Source organism: Pan troglodytes, chromosome 19, assembly GCF_028858775.2.
Source record: "Pan troglodytes isolate AG18354 chromosome 19, NHGRI_mPanTro3-v2.0_pri, whole genome shotgun sequence".
In the NCBI taxonomy this organism is placed as follows: domain Eukaryota; kingdom Metazoa; phylum Chordata; class Mammalia; order Primates; family Hominidae; genus Pan; species Pan troglodytes.
The window spans coordinates 11,461,171-11,479,740 of record NC_072417.2 but is presented as its reverse complement, the minus strand read 5'-3'; the positions used below and the strand labels follow the sequence as shown (position 1 = coordinate 11,479,740).

The following is an 18,570-nucleotide window of genomic DNA, read 5'->3' as shown; positions in this document are numbered from 1 at the left end:
GCCGCACAGCTGCCTGTTGGCATCACAGTGTTTGTTTGCCTGTTTCCAAAGCAGGCGCAGCCACAGCTCCTGCCTGGAGGGTGGGAATGATGGTATTGAGGGTGAGAGGCGCTGCTTAGGGTGGGTGGGTCTCAGCCCAGAAACATTTTTTGAGACTGAAGGAGAACCAGAGGCCCTCTGATATGTTTGCTGACCCTGGGCCTGCCTGGACACCAGCCCTGATGGCAGCTCCTGCTGTTACCCCAGGGAAGCATCGCAGAGCATCTGGCCTGTTGAGTAAGAGAAGCAGGAGAGGATCCAGAGGGAGGACAATCCTGGGTCCCACGAGGCAGACGGAGAGGCATAGGAGGCAGCCCTGGGTCCCACGAGGCAGACCCTTCCGGAGAGGCACGGGGGGACAGTCCCCGGGCTCATCTGGAAGTAGGGCTGCTCCTGCCCCAGCACAGCTGGCAGAGCCCCGGGTCTAGCTAGTGACTCCTGCTGGGCTCCAGGCCCCGCCTTTCTCCCCTGCCCCACCCACCTTAACTCTTCTTTTGGGCCACTTAGCACATGAGAAAGCAACAGAGCGGTAGGTCCTGGAGGCAGCTACCGGGGTTCAAATCCCAGCTCTACCAGTTGCTGGCTGTGTGACCTTGGGCAAGTCACTTACCCCTCTGTACTTCGGTTTCTTCATCTACACTATGGGGGTGACGATAATCATATTTACCTCAAAGGACTGCGGCGAGTGTGAGTTGTTCCAGGGAGTTTTCAGAACAGCATCTGCTCTCAGGCAAGGGAGCTGGAGTTGGCATCTGTGGGCTCCCTGGCTCTGGCAGTTCACCATCAGTTCAGGGGGACCCAGCAGCTGGAGATGTTAGCACAGAACACTGGCACATGGCTGGGGCCCTGCTCTCCTGGATGAGTCCCCTTCCCCCGGGGGAGGTCCCCACTCCTAGGAGACAGAGACGAGGTGACCCCTTCCAGGAGTCCTTCAGGAGATCCCACAGCGAAGGCCAAGGGTTCTGGAGCTCCGAGTGGCTGCTGAGGAAGGGCTTCTTTCTTCCCCATCTTCTCCTTCTTAGGGTTGCCGAGAAGGAGCCCATCAACAAAATGTCACTTCACAACCTGGCTACCGTGTTTGGACCCACGTTACTGAGACCCTCAGAAGTGGAGAGCAAAGCACACCTCACCTCGGCTGCGGACATCTGGTCCCATGACGTCATGGCACAGGTACCCTGGCACCGCCCGGGCCCGTGGCTGGCAGAGGGTGACGGTCCCATGACATCATGGCTGGCGCAGGTACCCCTGGCACCGCCCGGGCCCGTGGCTGGCAGAGGGTGACGGTCCCATGACATCATGGCTGGCGCAGGTACCCCTGGCACCGCCCAGGCCCGTGGCTGGCGGAGGGTGACGGTCCCATGACATCATGGCTGTCGCAGGTACCCTGGCACCGCCCGGGCCCGTGGCTGGCGGAGGGTGACGGTCCCATGACATCATGGCTGGTGCAGGTACCCTGGCACTGCCCGGGCCCGTGGCTGGCAGAGGGTGACGGTCCCATGACATCATGGCTGGCGCAGGTACCCTGGCACTGCCTGGGCCCGTGGCTGGCAGAGGGTGACGGTCCCATGACGTCATGGCGCAGGTACCCCTGGCACCGCCCGGGCCCGTGGCTGGCGGAGGGTGAGACCAGCCCCTTAGGAGGAGAGAGAACAGCTCAGAGTCCCCACACCTCTTCCCTCGTGGGAAGCTGGGTTGATGGGCTATGGGGTGTCACCAGGGAGGCAGGACTGCAGACACTTCTGCCCCTCCCAGGCCAAAACAAACATGTGAGCCTAGACCAGGGCCCAGAGATGCCGGCTGCATTCTCAGGAGGGCCTCGGTCTCAGAAAGCAGGCCCAGGGGTGGGGAGATGCTGGGCCCTTGTCCTCATGGGTGGAAGCTCTGAGGTTGCTTCCAAGGGCGGGAGGCTTCCCTGGGATTCCTGCAAGACCCAGAGCAGGGGCCAGACTGTGGCCGCCTCAGGACAGAGCAGAAGCTTATGGCCAGGTTGGGGAAGTGGCCCTAGGCCCCCCACCCTCTGCCCCGTAGCACCTTCCACGGCTGCAGAAAGGCAAACACACCTGGGCTCCCCAGGAGGGGGCGGTGGGCGGAGCCAGTCTAGGGAGTGGGAGGGGCAACCCAGGCCGGAGTCAGCAAGGACGACGTCTTCTCGCACGTCGACGGCGAGGCCAAGCACAGGGAGCCCAGCCTCCGCCTTCCTGTCTCCCCACAGGTCCAGGTCCTCCTCTACTACCTGCAGCACCCCCCCATTTCCTTCGCAGAACTCAAGCGGAACACACTGTACTTCTCCACCGACGTGTAGTCCGAGGCAGGGCGGCTGCGGGGGGTGGTGGAACCAGCCCCTGCAGCCCGGGGTCCAACTCAGACTTGAAAGACTGCAATAGAAAACTCCCAAACCCAGCACTCCAGACTCGAGGGAAGCCAGCTTCCAAGAACTGGAATGCGTACGTCTTTTGTGCCACCTTGTACAAAGCCGGCTGCCCAGCCCCAGCCTCACCACCGCATCCCACCTCCTGCCCTCCATACCTCTAGTTGTGTCTGATGCTCCGTGCTGTTCGGGAATTGTTTTATGTACACTTGTCAGGCAGAAAAGGTAGTGACCGGCCCGGCGTGGGCACACAGACAGCCCGCTTTGTTCTTTCATTTCCTCCAGCACTTTCTTTCCGCCTGAGTCCAGCCCAAGGCCTTTTATTTTGCGCTGTGTAACTGCTGCCAGCTTCTCTCTTGGCCCTGCTCCCAGATGGCGGTCTCCTGGCAGCCTCCCCTCAGTCTTCCTCCACCCGCTCTTCCTTCCCAGCCTGCCTGCATGCATGTGCACCCTTGGTCTTCGCTCCATCGCCTTGAAAGCTCTGAAGAGGCCCTGGGTTGCCGGGGCAGCAGCGGTCCGTTCGATGCTGCCGTTTGCCGCTGCCAGCCCCTCCTCAAACTCCGCCTTTGGGAGCACACCTGCTTTGCCTTGCTGCCTGTGCAAATGTTGGACAAGGAGACACACTCACACTCGTCCCCAGCTTAGCACAGAGCTGGAGCGCCCATTTCTGGAATTTTCCGTTTGGGAATCTCCACTTCTGGGGTTTACCTGTTCGGCCTCCTGCCTATCAGTGAGGCATCTCTGACTGTTTCTTCTACTGCTTTTCAGTTCCCTTCCCTGCTGTTCTATTTCCTTTGAGTGTAAAGACTCACAGGTGACCTGCTATCGAGATAGCCAGAGGGTCAGGAGAGAATGGGGGAGGAGGCGGTCAGGCTGCTGAGGAAACACCACAGGCTGAACGGGGGAGGAATGCACATGCCACGCTGGGTGTCCCGGGTCGCGGGGAGGCAGCTCAGCTCTTAGGAGCGAGTTGTGGGGGCTTTTCAAGAGGGGCCAGGCTTCCTGGAGGGTGACTGATGTGGCCGAAGCAGGTGTCCAGGCAGGTAGGCTGCAGCCAGGAGCTCCCTGGCACTGCAGGACCTCGTGGTACTCTTGCCTTAGATTTTACACACACTCCACAGCCAAGCACTGCCACGGTCCTCCAGGACCTGGGAAGCAAAGGCCCAGGCCCACGGTGGCCAGCCATTGTGGTGCTGCCCCAGCTTCTGGATACAGCCTTTTGGGTAAACACTGGGAACTCCAGAAGTTGTGGGGAGAGTGGGGAATCAGACAGCCGCCTCTAGGGGCTGGGTTCTGCCGGGGCCTCCTTGTTGGTGCTGTAGGCACCCGCCAGGGAGCAGGGACCCGACTTGCAGACGCATTGCCCGGTACTAGGAAGGAGTGAGGTGTGTTCCCACCATACACTTCCCACACGAGCTGCGGCTGCCAGCCTCGGGCCATCAGCCTAGGAGAGCAGATGCAGCTCCAGGGGCTCGACTTATAGCCAGTTACAGCTCCCCGGCTCTTCTGTGTGGCAGAGCGTCGTTTCGGGGCCCTCAGGGCTGGGGAGCTCAGTTCCCATTGCTTGTGCTCAGGGCTGAGTCTTAAAGAAGGGTTTGCCGGCCCTAACGCTGCAGCGCGTGCGCGGTGAGAGGCCCTTTTTGAGCCTGTTTACTCCTGTGGCCTTGGGCAGAACAGTAAATACTCTGTGCACGGAGGAAAGACATGCCCAAGAGGAAGGAAGTACTGACCATCGGCTGCCTGTGAGCAGCTTAGCAAGGAGCCCTTGCTCCCTGGGAAAGGCGGTGAACTTGAGTCTAAAGATGCAGCGCCTGGCCCTTCCTAAGGTCCCTGCCTGGCATCCGAGTGTCGGTGTGTGGCACAGAAGGCTCCTGCTTGCTTCCAAAGTGATGGACAGGAAGGGGCAGAGTGAGTCACGGCCCAGACTGGGCACCTTCGCGTCTCAGCCTCAGGGAGCCCCACAGCCCCAAGCTCGCTGAGGCAACGTGAGAACAGGCTATGGGAAGGCTGCAAAGGCTGAGAAATGCAAAGGCTCATATTTATAAATCCCACCCCCAGAGTGGGGAGGGTCAGGTGCCAGACCTGGACTAAACTGCACCAAGGAAACACCCAGCAGGGTCTCCTGTGAGCCGGGGACCATGCAGCCCGGAACCTCCAGTCACTGCGCCCGGCAGGAGTCAGGAGCCAGGGACTGTGCAGCCCGGGACCTCCAGTCGCTGTGCCCGGCAGGAGTCAGGCTAAGGGTTCTGTGAGCAGGGACTGTGCAGCCTGGAACCTCCAGTCACTGTGCCCAGCAGGGTGGGCTGTGCCCAGCAGGAGTCAGGCTAAGAAACGCCAGGTCTGCCTGTTCTTGCTGGGCAATGGCTGATGGCTGCCAGTTTCTGCTGATACACAGGTAGGATGGGACCCTTCATGAATATCTGACTTTAATAAGTTGGTAAGGATATATTTTTTTGTCTATGTTCTGTTTCAACTTATGTAGATTATTATAAATTGATGTAAACCACGTGAGAGGAAAATGTTAATAAAAAATGCAAAGCCCCAACATTTGCACAAAACTCAGCCCTGTGGTGTGGATGTTTGTGTTCGCGGTGGTCCAGGGAAGCCACCAATGTAAATATTTAACTCTTGCAGCTGCATCCAGATGTGAGTTTCCAGGAATCTGTTTACCTAGTTCACTCCCCTTGAGCCTCCCTGTGGCCCACGGGGGCTGGGGCAGAGCTGCGGGGAGGTGAGCTGGAGCCCTCTCCTTGCTCTTCACAAAGGCCTCCGGATCAGCCAGCATCCAGGCTGCTTCTGGCTCGCCTTTGCCATGTGCTGCTACAGTACAAATGTCCCACCTGGGACCTGGCCATCGGTGTGCCTTGAAAGTGGCATGAAGTTGTCCACTGAACAGGAAGCGTCTTCTTTTATGTAAACGCTTCTCAACGCTTTCCTTCAAAGTGGCATATCTTTGAGGCAGCCTTTTGGTCTAATCTGCTTGTCAGAGAAGCTGGGTCTCCGAGGGCCCACCCTCCCTTTGAGAGAGTCAGTGGCGTGAATATTGGCTCCCACCAGCCGAAGCAACTGGACACTGAGTTTATTCTGAAGATCAGGAACAGATGTCTCTGAAAATTGCTGTTTGGTTTATGAGCTCATACTGGCTCCCCAGCCATCGAAAACAGGAAACTATTCATCTCTCGAGTGAATAGGCAGCGTGGACAAAGCCTCGCTTACTGAACCGATGGCTACTGACAGCCCTGGCGCTCATCTTTTCCAAGGCTGTTGTGAGGGCAGCATCTCTTGTATTTGGTCCCACGTGCTAGACTGAAAGATGGAAGATCCCAGGCATCCTAGGACTTTGACAGGTACCAGGTGGGAATGTCTGCCCTTGCTTCAGAGTGCTTGTAGGTGTCCTATATTTAGGGACAGCAGAGGAAACAATTTGTTCTGAGCTCTAGGGAATGCTCCAACTGGCCTAGCAGTGATGAAGCCTCCTGGCTGTGAGACTGGGAGGGGCGTTATATAGAATTCGCCGTAAAAGGACATGAGCCCTGAGCAGGAACTCACATTCATTCCAAGAAAATGGCAAACATGACCCAAGGAAGGTGTTACCAGCTGGGTTTGACATCATCACTCATGTACAAACACTCGGGCCTCCAGGCCATGTACACTGAGTGTGAACGCTGGTTAAGAGCGTGTGGGCCAGAAGACAGGGCAGATGAGGAAGAAGGCAAAAAAGGAAAGGACAGAGGAATTACCGTATTATAGGAAAAAGGAGACTCATCACCACTGGCTGAAGGTGCCCAGCACTGTGTGGCCCCCGCCAAGTGACCTGCCTGTGCCCCACCCAAGAGCAAAGGCCTGACTCCAGCAGTGTCATCCCCCCACAGAGCACCAGGGTAAAGCAGCACCAGTGCTGAAGCCCAACTGTAGACGGATTTTTTTTTTTTTAAATATCCATGGCACACAACTAGGCCAAGAAAAATACCACAAGGTGAAGTCGAAAACACGACATGTTAAAACACTTCCTTGACCCTGGAGAACGAGGATGGTGGTGAACAGCCCCTCAGCGACGTCTGATCTTGGCCAGTAGCTGCTGTGACCGAGTCACCAAGATGACCACAGCAGGACCCTTCACACGTGGCCTCAAGCTCGGCCAGGTCCAGCAGTCACGTCGTGAAACCAGTGTGTGCCTCTCGGCCGGCACAGGAGGGTTTTTCTACAAGGGGCCCATCGAGTTCACGGATGGGATTTCACTGCATCCCAGGAAAAGGCTGGGCTGGGCTTCCTGAGGCAGGCCCTGGCAGATGTAATGATCTTGGTGAGGATGACACAGACCTCTAACAACCCTGCCTCAGCGCCCCATCCCCCGCTTCCCTGGGAGCTTTCTCATTCTTTCCCTTCAGATGTTATCTTTGGGCCACCCGGCACTATTTTTGGAATAGGGAATTTGAAAATAAAATACAAATAAACCAACCTTTTGAACTGTAAGGTGTGTGGCGGTGGGGGAGGGGAGCGTATTTTTAAAAAAAAACAAGGATGACAGAACACAAAACAAGTGAGATAATTGGTTGGACGGCATCAGTCCGCCTTGCCCTGCCCTGGTATTCGAGACGGATAGTTGCATGGAGTTCCAAGGTAGAACAGCTTCCTGAGTGCCTGCAGAGACACTGTCACCTCTGTGCCCACAACACCAAACAACCTAGAGGGCCAGCTGTGGTCAGGCCTGAAGCTTTGTGGAGCTGAATTCCTGTATGTCAACATCCTGTCTCCCGATCTGCTGTGAGAGAATCTGGCACGGGACGCCCTCTGTGAAGGCTGGCTGGAGTCCAGGAGCAGCAAAGTGTGGCTGCCCTGAAGGCTGGAGGCAGAGGAGCCAGGCAGCTCCCTCAGAATACCAACGACATGAGGGAAAATGAATGTCTTCAGGCCCTGAAGCAAGGCCCTGGTGTGGTACAGAAACTGTCCTCCAGAGAGCAGCCCGGATCCGGGGCTGGCATCATCCTTCCCTGCAGGCAATTACTCTCACCGGAGGTAATAATCAATCGCAGCAGAGAAAGCAGCAAAACCTCCACAACCAATGGCCCCAGCCTTTAAGCCAGCTGTCAAACAAACAGAAAGAACATGACCTGTGGTGACAGCTGCTGGGTCACGAGGCACTCACGGAAAGTTGGCACACCCTCAGTGTCATGAAATGAGCTTAAGCAGTGTAAGTCATTCAAACGATCATAGCTCTGGAAGACATCAATGAAGCAGTGTATATGATCTAATCCAGTGCGCTTTATCTAACTACATTTGTTTAGCTTTTCTCCTTCAAAGGGTATTTCTAGTCTTAGGGAAATAGCCCCTCGCAGGCAGGAAACTGGTTGAGAGAAGCAGCCCTCGGAATCAAACGAAAGCATATGGCCTTGACCCTGATTTGTTTATGGAATACATTCCTGGGAAGGTGATCAAAGCAGTACTGGAGACAGCAGAGCTTCTCAAAGAGGCCCTGGCGAAGCTGAACAATGGGACGACCGGCGGAGAAGTCACTCCGTCATCATAAATGGTGCTTGAGGAGCAAAACCAGGTTTCATGACAGCAAATCATCCTGTCTCTCAGAAGTGAGAAAACCGGCTTTTTGCTCTGGGTAAGTTAGGGCATGACAGATGGAAAGTGGCCCAGTGATAAAACACTGCTGCTTCTAGGAAAGTCAAGTCACCAAGGCCCTCCACCACGCTCTGAATGGACATGCCAATGGGGAGAAGAGGCAGCAAATTGGTTTTCTTTTTTTTTTTTTTGCAGCTGATAATCTAATATTTCTAGAATATCTGTACTTAGCATTCAATGGGTAGAAATCAGAATCCCCAAGGGCAGAAAGATATTACTGTTATAATTTATATCTAAAATTAAAAGACAATTGTCTAGAATTATTGAGAAAAATGTTGGCCACACGTGGTGGCTCATGCCTGTAATCCCAGCACTTTGGGAGGCTGAGGCAGGCAGATCACGAGGTCAGGAGTTCGAGACCAGGTGAAATTGGTCTCTACTAAAAAAATAAAAGTTAGCTGAGCATGGTGGCGGGTGCCTGTAATCCCAGCTACCTGGGAAGCTGAGGCAGGGGAATCGCTTGAACCCAGGAGGTGGAGGTTGCAGTGAGCTGACATCGTGCCACTGCACTCCAGCCTGGGCGACAGTGAGATTCGGTCTCTTTAAAAAAAAAAAAAAAGTTGTTACAACGGACGGGGGTGCTACTTGCATCTCGTGGGTAGAGGCCAGGGATACTGCTCAGCATCTTAGAATGCACAAAACAGACCCAATCCCGACAAAGATTCATCTGGTCGAAAATGTCAGTAGTGCCAACGATGGGAAACCCTAATCTGGATCCTAGCAAGTTTCCAAAACCGAGTTAACACAGAAACAAACATGATTTATTTGTCAGAGGGAAGAAGATCAAGTGTCCCTGGAACACTTGTGTGTTTGGAAATGACAACCTCAGCACGTTGTCCAAGGCCACAAAGAAAAAGCATTCAAGAGCCGTTTACTAACCTCTGAAACCAATAGCTCCTCCCGTGATGCAGCCACTGATGACACTGTTCTTCCAGTCCGATGTTCCCCGGTGCTGTGGGCGGAGAAGTACACATTAGAGCCAAAGAAACAAGCCAAGGCAGACCATTAAGGAGGAATACGCAGGGTTGCTCGTTAGCTCATTCAGTCCCTACCCAAAGGAAACCTAATCTTTCTTGAAAATATAGTTCCTAAGTATACAGTGTGTATATTTATATATATATATAGTATGCGTTCATAGATGCTTCCTGCAGGTGGCACCAGAGTGCTGAAACCAAGTCCAGCATTTGGAATGTAATCAAAATTTCTTCAAGGGGCTCTCCAATAAGTCTCATTTAAAATCATTAGCTAACTTCTAGCCTACAAAAAGTAAAAAATAATGCAAGCCCATACTGTAAACACACAAAAAGTCTGCCACAGGGACTATTTTATGGAAGTTCAACCTAGAATGTATCTGATGCTTCTGATCTGCTTTCTAGTAACAACTTTCAAATGACTTTTAAAGAGCAATTTCTCTTTAAAAGTAATGAAATGGTGGCCCCAGCAAGGATTTCTCAGAAGGCAGAGACACTTACAGATTCTATCAAACACTCAGTACAAGAAAACATGGCTCCCACAATGGCGAAATTTTTGGCATAGGACATTCCTCTCTGCCCCATGTCTTTCAGCACTTCTTTTGCAGTCGGCGTACGGTAAGGATCCTTAGGGTCAAAGCCCACGTTGGTATCGATGCCAGCGGTAAACACCCCAAATGCACCTCCTAAGACAAATCCTAGAAGCAAACACAGAGATGAAGGTGTCTTTGGCATGTTTTCTGCATTACTCTATTGGGATCATCCTGGAAGGGACCATACTTTTGGATGACCACCGGCGCAGAGGATACCCCCCTCTTGCCACTCAAACTCTCCACTTGCCTGGTGGAGGGTTTTGCACAATCCAGGGTCTATGTTACTGACATCATCTTCTCTGTCTCTAAGATTTCTTCCTCCTGTCATTCCCTAACATTTCTCAAGATTCCATCTTTAACCCTCTATTCTCTCTACACTCTCTCATATGTAAACCAGCCACCCTCAACTTCAGCTATCAACTTTGCAAATCACTCTCTTGGCCACTGTGACATTCACAGTAATGCTTTACTGAGCACCACATGCCAGTATGCCACAGCCTCATTCATTCTTCACAATAATCCAGTGAGACAGATGCTATTAGCCTCTCCTTTCTATAAACTGAGGCTCAGAGAGGTTAAGCAACTTCTCCCAAGGCCACACAGCTACCTAATGGCAAATCCCACACTGCTGCCACATCTGTCCTTCCTGAGCCGGCTGGACATGTCCAGATGGATGCCCTCTCATGATCTCATGGTCAATATGAGTTTAATAAAATCATGGGCACCTCCCCTTCAACTTAAGGGAAAAACAGAAGGACAAGTGCAGACTTCATCTCTCCTTGCTCGGGGCTGTCTAGTCACAATGGTCTTTCAGTTTTTCAAACCTCAACCGCTGCCCTAGAGTCGTCTGCATGTGCATTTCTATATGTCTGCATCCTTCCTCTGCAGTGTTCCTGCTCAACATTCTTCTCCACATAGTATAATACAGGCCCCATGAAGACCAGGCTCTTGTCTCTTTCACCTGGCACGTGATATTGCTTAGGAGCAATTTGTTGAAAGAATTATTTAAGAGAATGAGTGAATTTAAGGGAATGAACGGATGAATGAAGTCACCCACGTAATAACTTTTTGTTGTTGTTGTTGAGACGGAGTCTCGCTCTGTCGCCCAGGCTGGAGTGCAGTGGCGCGATCTCGGCTCACTGCAAGCTCCGTCTCCTGGGTTCAAGCGATTCTCCTGCCTCAACCTCCCGAATAGCTGGGACTACAGGCGCCCGCCACCACGTCCGGCTAATTTTTTGTATTTTTAGTAGAGACGGGGTTTCACCGTGTTAGCCAGGATGTCATGTAATAACTTTCAGGCCCCAACCACAGCACCGATTCTCTGACCCAATTTTCATCAGGAAAGCCGACCTGAGGGGGCAGGAGAGGTGACGCCCGATTCACGAACGAGGCGAGGGTGTGGTCAAGGTCAAGGCCCGCAGTCCCTCGCCTCCCAGGCGCGTGGTCTTCTCGGCAGAGACCCCCACTGCCGTCCAGGCCCTCAGCCTCCCAAGGGTCCCATCGCCCGGCCTCACCTCCCACGCAGGCCAGCGCAGCCTTGAAAGCGCAGCTTTCCATCGCCTTCTCGATCATCTTCTGCTCCTCACTCTTGGCTGGACTTGGGATCCCGCCCAGGCTCCCAGGCTCCAGGAGCCGGGGCTGACGCTTGTCACCCACCAGGTACTGCAGGAGAAGGCTGTACTGCAGCGGAGCTTCGGCGGAACCCGCTGCCTCAGGGGCCGATCCCCCGGCATTGGGGGCGGCCGCCGCCATGACAGTCGCTGCCCAAGCAACCCTCGCGTCCTTCTCCCCGCAGCAGATTCGACAAGCGTCACGTTGCGGGCCCTGAGACTAGCCACTGTGACGCAACGGCAGATTCGCCGCAGGAGGAAGCCGCGGCCGCAACGCTCGTCGTGCGCACACCAGCGAGACCGCTATCATGTTTCCAAAAAGAAAGCCTCCTGTGAAAATGGAATTGGGCTTGGACAGCTTTCCCCATGTCACAGACAAACGAGATTCAGATTCACCAGAAAGCGCCCGCACGGTCGGGGCTGCAGCGCGGTGAGTACCGGGATTTGTAGTTCTAATCCGACATCCAACTACATTTCCCAGGAAGCGTTGCGCGTGCTCTCGCGCCTCGGCCCCGCGCGGGGCTCTTACGAGCTCCTGAGGGGAGCGAGGAGTGGCCGCGCGCTCCGGGGCTGCCTTGCTCCGGATCGCCGGGAGGGGACGCGCGAGCATTGTCGCTGCCCTTTCCGCCTCGTGCTGTCATCGGGCGGTGAGGCGTTAAATCCTGTGGTCCCGGAAGGTGCGGTGAGAGGTAGATGCTTTGTAGATAAGCGTGAACTTGTGCTGTAAATGCACGGACCGGGCGCGGGGGCTCACGCCTGTCATCCAGCACTGTGGGAGGCCGAGGCCGGTGGATCACGAGGTCAGGAGTTCGAGACCAGTCTGACAAACATGGTGAAACCCCATCTCTACTAAAAAAAAAAAAAAAAAAAAATACAAAAATTAGCTGGGCATGGTGGTGCACGCCTGTATTCTCAGCTACTTAGGAGGCTGAAGCAGGAAACCCCGTCTCTACTAAAAATATAAAAATTAGCCAGGTGGTGGCAGGCGCCTGTAATCTCAGTTACTCGGGAGGCTGAGACAGGAGAATCTCTTAAACCCGGGAGGCGGAGGTTGCAGTGAGCCAAGATCGCACCATCGCACTCCAGCCTGGGCGACAAGAGCAAGACTCCGTCTCAAAAAAAAAAAAAAAAAAAAAAAAAAAAAAAAAAAAAGATCCTAACTGACAGCATTTGCTGACTTGTGTGGTGTTAATATCCCCATCATGGCTGATTTCAAACTACCAAGCGAGGTCATCAGTCAGAATTGGGAAGACGTACAGCAGCATGTGGTTACATGGTGTTTCTATCACACAGATACAATCTATGGAAATAACCTCAACAGCATAGATAGGAGTACAGTGTAGTAAAATTTTTAGGAGGGGATGAGTTTTGAGCACATATTACCTATTTTTAGTGTAATTTATTATAAATGTATAGAATGTAATTTTTAATAATAACCCTGCTTAACAACCAGCTCAAAAACTCCTGATAATTTGTTGCCTTACTTTTTAAAATTATTCTTTTGAGACAGAGTCTTGCTCTGTCACCCAGGCTGGAGTGCAGTGGTGCAATCTCCGCTCACTGCAACCTCCACCTCCCGGGTTTGAGCGATTCTCCTGCCTCAGCCTCCTGACTAGCTGGGATTACAGGCACATGCCACCATGCCCGGCTAATTTTTGTATTTTTAGTAGAGACAAGGTTTCACCATGTTGGTCAGGCTGGTCTCAAACTCCTGACCTCAGGTGACCCACCCGCCTCGGCCTCCCAAAGTGCTGGGATTCCAGGCGTGAGTCACTGCGCCCGGCCAGTTAGGGCCTTTTTGTTATTGTTGTTAAACATTTACCATTATACCACTGCACCGCAAGCATATTTTGGGAACCAAGAACACTTCCTCCTCTTTGAGGAAACCAGAATTGGGGCCTGGAGGCAGAGAAATTGGGAATGGATTTCTGGTCGTATCCAGGAAAATCCTAGGGGATGTTGGAGAGAGGTTTTCAGTCCCAAGAATGCTAACACTTTGGCATCATTTTGTACTCCTCGTATGAACAAAACGTGGCCTGGGAACACCTCTGGGCATTTAAGCACACTTTTTGCTAATGGCCTGAAGGCAGTGCCGTAGCAAGCATCTGCCTACTTGGGCCAGGGACTCTCAGAAGATGTTGATTGGAAAAGATTCCTCTGCTGGGCACGGTGGCTCACACCTGTAATCCCAGCACTTTGGGAGGCTGAGGCAGGAAAATTGCTTGAGTCTGGGAAGTTGAGACTGCAGTGAGTCATGATCGTGCCACTGCACTCCAGCATGGACGAGGGAACGAGACCCTGTCTCAAAAAAAAGAAAAAAAAAAGATTACTCTAAGTAAACAGTGGTCATTTTATTCAGAGGGCTGAAAAACAATTTCCATCAAGGGCTGCGAAAGGGCTGGGGTGTTCCATAGCCCAGGAGCCTCACAGGTATGTCTGAGTTGTAAGAGGAAGTGAAGTGTCCTTCTTTTAAGGGTCTTGGCTGGGCGCAGTGGCTCACGCCTGTAATCTCAGCACTTTGGGAGGCTGAAGCAAGGTCAAGAGATCGAGACCATCCTGGCCAACATGATGAAACCCTGTCTCTGCTAAAAATACAAAAATTAGCTGGGCATAGTGGCTGCACCCCTGTAGTCCCAGCTACTCAGGAGGCTGAGGCAGCAGAATCGCTTGAACCCACGAGGTGGAGCTTGCAGTGAGCCGAGATGGTGCCACTGTACTCCGGCCTGGAGACAGACAGAGACTCCGTGTCAAAAAAAAGAAGAAAAAGGTGGGGGGTGGGTCTTTGGGGTCCCAGAGAAGAAATGGGTGGGACCTAAGGAGCCGTACTGGAAACCATACTTTTGGGACATGTTGCCCGAGATGAGGATGGAATACCCCACCCGGCAGAAATGGAGACCAGACAGCTGCACAGTCTTATGTGAGGGTGGATTATGTGAGGTGGATTATGTGAGGGTGGATTATGTGAGGTGGATTATGTGAGGGTGGATTATGTGAGGGTGGATTATATGAGGGCGGATTATGTGAGGTGGATTATGTGAGGGTGGATTATGTGAGGGTGGATTATGTGAGGGTGGATTATGTGAGGGTGGATTATGTGAGGTGGATTATGTGAGGGTGGATTATATGAGGGTGGATTATGTGAGGTGGATTATGTGAGGTGGATTATGTGAGGGTGGATTATATGAGGGTGGATTATGTGAGGTGGATTATGTGAGGTGGATTATGTGAGGGTGGATTATGTGAGGTGGATTATGTGAGGGTGGAGTGGCTCTTAGCTTTTCTCTCTGAATCACTTTCCCCACAAGAGGACATTTATCGTCTGGCCTGGTCTGACAGATGGAATAAGGCTTGACGTCGCTGGCTGCAGCAGATGGAAACAAGGCAGGGGGCGTAGGGCCTCCAGCCGTGAGTCGTGGGTTCCCACGGGCAGCCGGCGATAAAGAGCACTCCAGGCTCCGGATGGGGTCCTCCAGGCCCAGCCCTGAGCACCGTCGGTCCCTCCCTTCTGTCTCCACAGTGAAGGGCACGTAATAGCATCATCTGTTCATCTTCATAGAGTATTGGCCTGGTGAGGGGCTGGGCTTACTGGAGGTCCGTGAGGCTGCCCTAAACCATCACTGAGAACCAGGTGGTTAAGCTGCTGAGCGCAGAGTTAGTTTCTGACTCAGAAAGGTCTGAGGTGGGTGTGAAATTTTGGATTTCCCAGGTGATGCTACTGCTGGTTGAGGACCACATTTTTTTTTTCTTTTTTCTGAGATGGAGTCTCACTCTGTCGCCCAGGCTGGTGTGCAATGGTGCGATCTCAGCTCACTGCAACCTCCGTTTCCCAGCTTTAAGTGATTCTCCTGCCTCAGCCTCCTGACCCTAGCTACAGGCGTGAGCCACCACGCCCAGCTAATTTTTTTGTATTTTTAGTAGAGACGGAGTTTCACCATGTTGGCCAGGCTGCTCTTGAACTCCTGACCTCAAGTGATCTGCCCGCCTTGGCCTCCCAAAGTGCTGGGATTACAGATGTGAGCCGCCGCACTCAGGCCCTGGTGAACTTTTGCTAGTAATTCTTTTTTCTTCTCACAACACTCCACTCATGCCCCTCAGCTCTGTCTTTAAATATTCCTGCCCTTCAAAACTTACCTTTTCTGATTAATCTAATTGGAAGTAATGTCTTCTCCGAGACTCTTTTTTTTTTTTTGAGACAGGGTCTTTCTTTGTGGCCCAAACTGGAGTGCAGTGGCCCCATCGTGGCTCGCTGCAGCCTTGACCTCCTGGGCTCAAGGGATCCTCCTACCTCGACCCTGCCAAGTAGCTGGGACCATGGGCATGTACCACCATGCCGGGCTAATGGGCTAATGTTTTTTTTTTTTTTGAGACGGAGTCTTGCTCTGTTGCCCAGGCTGGAGTGCAGTGGTGTGATCTCAGCTCAGTGCAAGCTCCGCCTTCCGGGTTCACGCCATTCTCCTGCCTCAGCCTCCCGAGTAGCTGGGACTACAGGCACCCGCCACCACGCCCAGCTAATTTTTTGTATTTTTAGTAGAGACGGGGTTTCACCGTGTTAGCCAGGATGGTCTCGATCTCCTGACCTCGTGATCCGCCCACCTCAGCCTCCCAAAGTGCTGGGATTACAGGTGTGAGCCACCGTGCCCCGGGCTAACTTTTAAAAACCTTTTTTACAGAAACTGGTTCTTACTCTGTTGCCCAGACTGGTCTGAAACTCCTGGGCTCAAGCAATCCTCCCACCTCAGCCTCCCAAGGTGCTGGGGTTACAGGTGCGAGCCACCGCTCCGGCCTCTTAATTAATAGGCTCTTCACTGGTTTTTGAGCCTCCTACCTTGCTCCTCTCCAAATGATTCACAGAATGATCTTCCCACACAGGACTGTGATCGTGCTCCCTGCTCTGGATTCTACCTCATGCCAGGATAAAATCTGAACTCAATGTGTTGCTTTTACAACTAGTGCCCAGGAAGACACAGGTGCTTCCGTCCAGGTTTAGTTCTTTTTTTTTGAGACAGAGTCTTGCTTCTTCACCCAGGCTGGAGTGCAATGGTGAGATCTCGGCTCACTGCAACCTCTGCCTGCTGGGTTCAGCAGTTCTCCTGCCTCAGCCTCCCAAGTAGCTGGGATTGCAGTCATGTGCCAGCACGCCCGGCTAATTTTTTGTATTTTTAGTAGAGATGGGGTTTCACCAGGCTGACAGGAATGGTTTTGAACTCCTGACCTCAAGTGATCTGCCCGCCTTGGCCTCCCAAAATGCTGGGATTACAGGTGTGAGCCACTGTGCCTGGCCTAGGGGTACAAGTTATAATCCTCAGATTTGATCTGAAAAGTATTGGGATTACAGGCATGAGCCACCGTGCCCAGCCTAGGGGTATGAATTATAATCCTCAGATCTGATCTGAAAAGTATTGGAAGCAGATAGAAAAATGCACAATGTTTTCTCCAGCACTTTACGCTTCTACAAGAAAGTCAGAAAAGAGTTAGGAAAGTTGTTTAGGAACTAGAGACTAATGGCCGGGCATGGTGGCTCATGCCTGTAATCCCAGCACTTTGGGAGGTCAAGGCAGGAGGATCACTTGAGCCCAGGAGTTCAAGACCAGCCTCGGCCACATAGTGAGACTGTGTCTCTACAAAAAAATACAAAAATTAGGCTGGGTTTGGTGGCTCACACCTGTAATCCCAGCACTTTGGTAGGCTGAGGCGGGCAGATCACGAGTTCAGGAGATCGAGACCATCCTGGCTAACACGGTGAAACCCTGTCTCTACTAAAAATACAAAAAATTAGCCAGGCGTGGTGGCGGGCGCCTGTGGTCCCAGCTACTCAGGAGGCTGAGGCAAGAGAATGGCGTGAACCCAGGAGGTGGAGCTTGCAGGAGCTTGCAGATCATGCCACTGCACTCCAGCCAGGGCAACAGAGCAAGACTCCATCTCTAAAAAAACAAAAAAATACAAAAATTAGCTTGGCATGGTGACATGTGCCTGTAGTCCCAGCTACTTGGGAGGCTGAGGTGGGAGGATTGCTTGAGCCCAGGAGGTCAAGGCTTCAGTGAGCCATCATTGTACCACTGCACTCCAGCCTGGGCGACAGAGTGAGAACCATCTCAAAAAAGAAAAACAAAAAAGCAACCCAGAGACCAGACTTGTCCTGCTTTGCTAAGGGATAAAAGGAATAATGGAAAGAATAATAAATCACGGTGGCTCCCCAAAGTTATATATCAAGTTGGTGCCAGAAAGATCTGCACCACACTTCTGCCATAGCCAGTGAGAACAACGATCTTCTCCCCCTTTCTTCGTCTTCATCCTTGTCAGATCTCGCCTCCATATTCTGCTGTATGCACTTCTCTATCAGGTAATTTCCTTTATTAGTGGATCTGCCACAAAATACCAACTTTTTAAAAAGGAAAATATAAAACAGACATTAAAGCTTATAATACAGGCCGGGCGCGGTGGCTCACACCTGTAATCCCAGCACTTTGGGAGGCTGAGGCGGGCGGATCACCTGAGGTCAGGAGTTCAAGACCAGCCTGGCCAACATAGTGAAACCCTGTCTTTACCAAAAATGCAAAAATTAGCTGGTGGTGGCGGGCGTCTGTAGTCCCAGCTACTCTGGAGGCTGAGGCAGGAGAATGGCGTGAAACCGGGAGGCGGAGCTTGCAGTGAGCCGAGATTGTGCCATTGCACTCCAGCCTGGGCGACAGAGCGAGACTCTGTCTCAAAAAAAAAAAAAAAAAAAAAAAAAAATTACAAATGGGACCGGGTGCAGTGGCTCATGCCTGTAATCCCTGCAGTTCAGAAGGCCAAGCCGGAGGATCCCTTGAAGTCAAGAGTTCAAGACCAGCCTGGGCAGCATAGTGAGACCTCTATCTCTAAAAAAAAAAAAAAAAAAGAAAAAGAAAGAAAATAAATTAGCCGGGCATGGTGGAGTGCACCTGTAATTCCAGCTATGCGGGAGGCTGAGGTGGGAGGATCACTTGAGCCCAGGAGTTGGAGGCTGCAGTGAGCCATGATCACAGCACTATACCCCAGCCTGGGTGACAGAGCAAGACCCCATTTCTTTTTTTTTTTCCTTTTTTTTTTTTTTTTGAGATGGAGTCTCACTGTGTCACCAGGCTGGAGTGCAGTGGTGTGATCTCGGCTCACTGCAACATCCGCCTCCCGGGTTCAAGCGATTCTCCTGCCTCAGCCTCCTGAGTAGCTGGGACTACAGACACCCGCCACCACGCCCAGCTAGTTTTTGTATTTTTAGTAGAGACGGGGTTTCACCATGTTGATCAGGATGGTCTCAATCTCTTGACCTCATGATCCGCGCACCTCGGCCTCCCAAAGTGCTGGGATTATAGGCGTGAGCCACCGCGCCTGGCTAAGAC

The 18,570-nt window shown here is 52.6% G+C and overlaps 2 protein-coding genes across 15 annotated transcripts in view; one reads left to right on the top strand and one right to left on the bottom strand.

Annotated features, from left to right (window-relative positions):
• The window catches only part of ABR (ABR activator of RhoGEF and GTPase), a 203,030-nt gene extending 198,061 nt beyond the window's left edge, over positions 1-4,969 (top strand). For all 14 annotated transcript variants that reach the window (XM_024350157.3, XM_063799498.1, XM_063799497.1 and 11 more), the window contains 2 exons: positions 1,062-1,209; positions 2,252-4,969. In XM_024350157.3, coding sequence (XP_024205925.1) covers positions 1,062-1,209; positions 2,252-2,341 — 238 coding nt within the window. In that variant the 3' untranslated portion in view covers positions 2,342-4,969. The remainder of the gene's footprint in view (positions 1-1,061; positions 1,210-2,251) is intronic.
• A 1,342-nt stretch (positions 4,970-6,311) lies between these two features.
• On the bottom strand, positions 6,312-11,738 carry TIMM22 (translocase of inner mitochondrial membrane 22). Its single transcript, XM_001153337.8, has 4 exons — positions 11,117-11,738; positions 9,511-9,707; positions 8,918-8,990; positions 6,312-7,491 (listed from the first exon to the last, which is right to left on the bottom strand). Exons 1-4 carry the CDS (start codon positions 11,352-11,354, stop codon positions 7,415-7,417), a joined length of 585 nt encoding a protein of 194 aa, XP_001153337.1. The 5' UTR covers positions 11,355-11,738; the 3' UTR covers positions 6,312-7,414.
• Between the last annotated feature and the right edge of the window lie 6,832 nt (positions 11,739-18,570).